The 7,481-nt window shown below is 36.1% G+C and overlaps 1 protein-coding gene and 1 pseudogene across 1 annotated transcript; both read right to left on the reverse strand.

Moving 5' to 3' along the window:
• Nucleotides 1–1,466: 1,466 nt before the first annotated feature.
• On the reverse strand, nt 1,467–2,455 carry LOC112503826 (annotated as a pseudogene).
• A 3,140-nt stretch (nt 2,456–5,595) lies between these two features.
• Nucleotides 5,596–6,222, reverse strand: LOC112503825. Its single transcript, XM_025107815.1, has one exon. It carries the CDS (start codon nt 6,220–6,222, stop codon nt 5,596–5,598), a length of 627 nt encoding a protein of 208 aa, XP_024963583.1.
• Between the last annotated feature and the right edge of the window lie 1,259 nt (nt 6,223–7,481).

Here is a 7,481-nt window from a genome sequence, read left to right on the forward strand (position 1 = left end):
AAATAAAAATTGGAAGCTATATAAAGTTTTTATTTGGTGTCATTTTAATTTTTTTGACAAAAACTTCAAATAATATATTTTGTTATAAAAATTAACTATTATATTATAATTTAATAAATTACATATATTAATTAAAATAAACAATGCATCAGGGGTAAATTGGTCATTTTATGTGTTTTATTCTGTCCAGTTTTATCTTACCAAACATTGAACAGTTGTTCTATCATGTCCTGTCCTATATTGTCTTGTCTTGACATCAAACACACCATAAATGTGAGATTTTGAATAGGACCCCCGAAATTTTGGGGCCTAAATTTATATGTGTTTAGGATTTTTTTATCGACTTCTGTAAAACTATGTCCAAAATTATTTAGGTTCAAACCATTAATTGTTTGGTTTTGGGTTCAAATTATTAATGGTTTAGGTTTAGTTTCCGATTATTAATCATTTTAGGTTTAACCCATTTTTGTTCTTAACATATATTCTCTGATATCCCATTTATACAATATACTCAAAAGTTTTAAATATAACAAGACCTCCAAAAAAATTGAAACATCCCTGAAAATGGTTACGACTTCCTTGGGTAAGTTATGGAAGCCAAAAAGTTTCCCAATGGATTACAAAATGAATATTATTTAAATTTCAAGAGTGTTTATAAATATAAAATATATAAAAAATAATTAATATATTGATTTATTCGGTTAATTTAGTTTAATCAAATATACAAAAGAATAACTTAGACCAAACCAAACCAAATAACACTATCTTATTCGATTAATCAAACACATTTAATCGGGAAACCATGTAACTCGAATTTTGTGGGTTATCCAGTTTCATTATTTTTATACGCTAGTTAAATAGATGAATCAAACAGGCACTTTCTTTAGATTTTTCAAGATCGGTCCAACCCATCTCTCTTACCATGTAAGAATGTCATGCAAGATTGCCTATCCATGTGCATAATATCCACATCCAGAGGCAGACCTATAACTTTTTTTTTTCAAACAGTCTGCAAAACAATTACCATAATATAAAATAAAAAAATATTAATTATAGAAAAATATGGTTTCATTAAAAATGACATACAACTGTTTTTGGTAACACCCAAGTAGATATTTTCTTTTTTTTTCCCTCTCTATGATATTGTTGTTACCAAAAAATTAAAAGAAAAAATAGATAAAGGGATTTAAAACTGCAAATTGTTGTTACCAAAAAAATTAAAAGAAAAAATAGGTAAAGGGATTTAAAACTGCAACCTATAATATATATATAATGACACTATCAGTACCCACATGTTACAACCACTTTGATAGCAGATGCACCTTTAAGGCCCTTAATTGTTTTTCTATTATGACAAATCGATTGAGTGGTAGTCCGTGCACCACAGGACGTCTTAGGAGGTCCTCCCTTGGTCAGATAAATGATATTCGATACAAGTCATAGCGATTATGTGACAAAATACATATTCAAAGTGACGAGAAAATAGGAATTGTTGCAAAGCTGGTACCGGCGTCGGCAATGAAACCACTTCCTGTCACTTATACTGAAGAGTCGTGGATCAAATAGAGTGCGAGGGATGTCAAGGCTGGATTTATCGTGCCCAACGTTTTCAAAGGAACCGTCCTCAGAGTTACGTTATTGAACCAATCCTTGTCTACTAGTCCTTGAGTGATCTCAGTTCCAAAAATTCCAGGATTTATGCAGTTCACTCTTATGTTGTTGATTCCCAACTCCATTGCCATTACTTGTTATCATTATATGTTTCAAATAAATTAGCATACCATGAAAGGACATCTTACCCTCTTCGAACCCTATTCTATTATGTGTGAAATGTATTGGGTTTGTAAACCAAAAACAATAAGCCAATCATGTCAAGATAGAGGTTAGGAATGGAGTAAATAGGAAGCAAAAGGGAGTTGTTTGGTTAAAAGGTATTACATTCAAATCAAAGGACATGTTCGAGAATGTCTGTATTTAACAGAAAAATCCTACTTCTATACACAAAAACGTCTAAAACCCTATCAGAACGTTATTAGTACTTGTCAGGATGTCATTTAGCTAATTAACCCCTACAAATGGTGCAATTTAGTTAGTTGAACTTTCTATGGAAGTCATTTTACAAAATGATCTTTGCTTAACACACAAGACCAAGTCATTTGAAAGTTACTAGTTAATAAAAGAAATTTAAAAGAACATGCTGCTAATTGAAAACTCATTTAAAGTCGGTACCTTTGTCATAGTATTAACCGCAACCTTTGAAAAAGCATAAGCAACGCCTCCGGGCAGAAAAACGCGATTAGTACCAGCAATGGATGAAATGTTGATCACGGAACCTCCTTGTTTAGCTTTACGCATGTTTATACAAACATGCTTTGCCACCAACCAGGATCCCGTTAGATTTGTCCGGAAGATATAATTCCAGTCTCCCTCTTCAAAATCCATCGGGTTACGGGGTTGGCCTACGTTGTAGAATCCAAGATTATTAGCCCATGTATATCGGCTATAAATTAACAAGTTTTATATAGAAACTAGTATAAATGTATGTACTTAGATAGAGGAACAAAAAAAGGAAATCAAGGTTGTTTATTCAGAAAAGGAAAAAGAAATTTGTATGAACAAACTAAATCAAACCAAACGAGCTCAATATATCTCACCTCAAAGGGAGGGTAAGATGTACGTAGATGGACCTCTACCACCCCGTGGGATTTTTTAAAATCCTATGTTTGAGGAATTTTTTAAAATCCTATGTTAATGAAATTCTGGGACTTCAAATATAGGAAATCCTTCAAACTGAACATGGAACCTGAATGAAATCCAATCCAATGCAATCCTATAAACCGAACATGTCCTGAGTGCAAACAGTTTATCTATATATGAAGATTGTAACAGATGTGGTTACTACTTTTCTCATTTATGTTTCCAAAAAGCACCCTCATTCACTTCCATTCTCATGGGGAGAATTGAAAGCTTGGCCACTTGGTTCTTATGGTTTACGCTTTATTCTTGATAAACTGTACTGTAGCAAGTTTTAAACAGAATTGACATAAATTTTAGAGTTTCTTTATTACAACATTTTCTAGCTAATTAAAGGATTATTGGCCCAACTTTACCCGATTTACAGGTACGCAACCTCTTAGGATTCAAACCTCACAAAAAAAAGTGGTGCTATGGAATCTGCATGAGTTTTTGCTGTATATAAATATTATGTATATTATATATTTTAAAAAAAAACCATTTTCTAGCTGAAACTATATTGGATTGACATAGATAGGTTAACTTCACAATTCTCTCCTTTCAAAAGAATTCAAAGCTTTTTACTTTTCTTGTAAGTTTCAAATTTAAATCTTACTTTGTTTTCATTTTGATAAAAGTCGTCAACGCAATACAAGAAAAGGCGAATCAGTCGATCCAGTTGGTCCATTTTTGGTTGGTCCTAAAGAGATCGGTCTTATTCGATCCTACTGAAAATAATTTGATCCTAAAAATCCGACCTCCTGTCTTTATTCTGTCTACTCCATCATCCTGGTCCAAATGCGATATCTATCCACAGGGCCGGCCTAGCCATAGGCCCAGGGGGCGTGTAACATCAGTTACGCTCTTTGAATAAAAGAAACTATTTATCCAATTAATTTGTCCATAAAACAATCTCCAAGCAAATACGGGATATATGTTATAAATATCCACCAAAAGACAAAATAACATAGTCTGCAAAAGACGATTTTCAGTACTATAAGTCGGATCCATTAAATACAAATATAGCTACTCAAAAGTATTATATACCTAGATCCGACTCAAACGATACTCGTACAGCAGATCTAAATCGTCTAATCCTTCACCTGGGCAGCTATCGGCTTTCCTGAAAAGAAAGTTCATTCTAAAAGATTAAGCCACAAGGCTTAGTGAGATTATACCAAAGCTTATATTTACATATATTATAAGTACAAAGCAAATCATAAACGAAGCAGAACAAAAGAGCCGTTTAATTAAGAATTTGATCGGAAAAAAAATAATCTGATAAAATTGTCCAAACACTATGCAACCAAAGGGTTGCTGGTCTATACAACCAGAGGGTCGATGGATAAACAGAGGGTCAAAGAATCAATACAAACAGAGGATTGGTGGATCAATACAACCAGAGGATCGATGAATCAATACAACCAGAGGATCGATGGATCAATACAACCAGAGGATCGATGGATCAATACAACCAGAGGGTCAATGGTCTCAATACAACCAGAGGATCGATGGATCAATACAACCAGAGGATCGATGGATCAATACGACCAGAGGATCGATGGTCTCAATACAACCAGAGGATAGATGGATCAATACAACCAGAGGATCAATGGTCTCAATACAACCAGATGATCGATGGTCTCAGTACACCCAGAGGGTCAATGGTCTCAATACAACCAGAGGATCGATGGATCAATACAACCAGAGGATCAATGAATCAATACAAACAGAGGATCGATGGATCCCGTACACCCAGAGGGTCAATGGTCTCAAAGGATTCAAAATTTCAAACTTGGCCATATAATCACAGCATAAAAACATTGAATTTCCAATCTTAACATACAGCGCTTATAAAGACTTTTTAAGATAAATAAGATCAATTTCAGCCCAAAAGGGCGTGGACATACACCATGCTACGGCGCATCACACAAAGTAATACCCATAGATCATGGTTCAACTAAAAAAAACCAATGAAACAGTCTCGGATCCGGGACTTAAACATAAATTTAACAGGATTAAGCGGTACCAAAACACAGTTTGGGAGAAATTTATCTTACAAAATAACACATGCAAGAAATTCAACAACTTTTCAACAAAAGTTCATATATTTATATTATACATAAGTATAAGTTTGATATAAACTCACAGTGCTTTCTTTTAAACGACCAAACGCGGTAACCTTCAATCCAACCAACAATAGTGGTAAACCTTCAAAGGTTCTAATTAGCCTTAAAAACAGCCCCCTGGAGTAAACATTTCATAATCAATACCAACCATATCTCAACCTTAAATTATACACTTTAAATCTTGATTATCCTATTTACACTTCTAGTAAAATCCTCTGTTAAACCTCTGTTTTTACCATACTTAAACCCAGATTTAGCCATAAAACTCACTGCATGTTACTTACCTACCCAAAATAACTTCCGATTCACACAATGATCAACATTATCCTTTATAATCTTTCAAAAACAGAATCTAGCCTCTAATTTATACACTTCTACTTGAAATAAACTTGAAATTAGRAGCATACCTTTGATGATTAACACTTAATCTTCAAGAATTTAACATGGATCTTCATGGTTTGAAGGATTAACCTTAAATGTGTGTAAATCGTACCTTAAGTGTGGGTGAGAGTTCTAGACTTAGATGATGTGGAAAATGGGTCAAAACTCATTTTATAATGCTAAACTTGAGTTGGGCCGGCTTGGCCCATCTAAGTGTCCAAATAGACCAACAAACTCCCGCTAAATCATAAACCCACTATAACCCAAATAAATTATTCTAAGCAATTAATTGGGTATATTGAAACTTAGATGTTACAAATACCTCCTCCTTTTGAGGATTTCGTCCCCGAAATCACTGTTGTGAAAATAATGATGGGTATTTCGCCTTCATCTCATCCTTGCGTTCCCACGTCCAATTTGACCCATGATGATGTTTCCACCTCACTAATACCAAATCTACCTCCTTATTGCACAATTTCACTGTCCGCTCTTTCAAGATATTTTCGGGCTCTTCGGCATATCGAAGTTTTTCATTTATCTTAACTTCCGACAAGGGTACTACTTCTTCATGTTTGCCCAAACATTTTCGTAGATAGCCGACATGGAAAACATCATGTATACCCGCTAATTCTTCGGGTAGTTCTAAACGGTAGGCTTGTTTCCCAACTCGTTCAATAATCTTGAATGGACCGATAAAACGTGGACTGAGTTTCCCTTGCTTTCTAAATCGTAGCACACCACGCCACGGGGAAACCTTCAGCATTACTAGATCACCGACCGAGAACTCGATCGGCCTTCTACGATGATCCGCGTAGGACTTTTGTCGATCCTGGGCCGCTTTCATTCTTTCTCTAATCACTTGAATCCTATCACTTGTGATTTGCACAAGTCCGGGCCCTGTCAACACTTTCTCTCCAATTTCCCTCCAACAAAGAGGCGTACGACACTTACGTCCATACAAAGCCTCGAAAGGGGCCATCCCGATTGTCGAATGATAACTGTTATTATAAGAGAACTCAATTAAGGGCAAATGAGTATCTCAGTTACCACCGAATTCCAGAATGCATGCTCGTAACATATCCTCGAGTGTCTGAATGGTACGTTCAGATTGACCATCGGTTTGAGGATGATAAGCCGTGCTGAACGCATGTTGTGTACCCAACTCACGTTGAAAACCGGCCCAGAAGTTAGAAGTAAATCTAGAGTCACGATCAGAGACAACTTTCACAGGCACTCCATGTCGAGCTACAACTTCGTCTACATATAACTGAGCCCAACGTTCCATGGAGTACGATTCCTGGACTGGAAGGAATAGCGCTGATTTAGTCAGCCTATCAACGATAACCCATATACTATCATGCTGCCGAGAAGTCTTTGGCAGTTTGGTGACCAAAGCCATAGTTAACTCTTCCCATTTTCACACGGGGATCTCAAGAGGTTGAAGACTTCCATATGGCTTCTGGTGTTCTGCTTTTACTTTCAGGCATGTGATACAATTTTCAACGTAACTCCCGATGTCCGTTTTCATTCCCAGCCACCAATAATCTAAGTGTAAGTCTTGGTACATCTTAGTACTTCCTGGGTGGATGGATAATCTTGATCTATGTGCCTCCGTCAGAACTTTTTCTCGCAATCCACCAAGCCTAGGGACCCAGATTCGGTTCTTAAAGACCTTAAGACCGCGATTGTCCTCAGATAACGAATTAACATAGCTTACCATTCGTTCTGACTTAATATGCTCAGGCTTCAAAGCCTCAAGTTGCCACTTTTGCAAATCATCAAATAAAGTCGATCTTCCTGCCCTGTGGGTGATAACATAGCACAAAGATCCACCATGTGCTTTTCGACTTATTGCGTCCGCCACTACATTGGCTTTACCTGGATGATATAGTATTTCACAATCGTAGTCTTTAATGAGCTCCATGGCACGTTGCTGTCGCATATTAAGTGCATGTTGATCGAACAAATACTTCAAACTCTTATGATCAGTATAGAGTTGACATTTGGTGCCATAAAGATAATGTCGCCACAGCTTCATAGCGAAGACCACAGCCACCAACTCAAGATCATGAGTGGAGTAATTCTTTTCATATTCCTTCAATTGACGTGATGCATAGGTGATAACCTTTCCTTTCTGCATCAACACACAACCACGTCCCAATCGTGAGGCATCACTATAGACTACAAAATTCTCACTACCTTTAGGTAGGGCAAGAATTGGTGCATGCGTCAAACAAT

Source organism: Cynara cardunculus, unplaced genomic scaffold (assembly GCF_001531365.2).
Source record: "Cynara cardunculus var. scolymus isolate 2C unplaced genomic scaffold, CcrdV1 Un_Scaffold_3944, whole genome shotgun sequence".
Classification (NCBI taxonomy): Eukaryota; Viridiplantae; Streptophyta; class Magnoliopsida; order Asterales; family Asteraceae; genus Cynara; species Cynara cardunculus.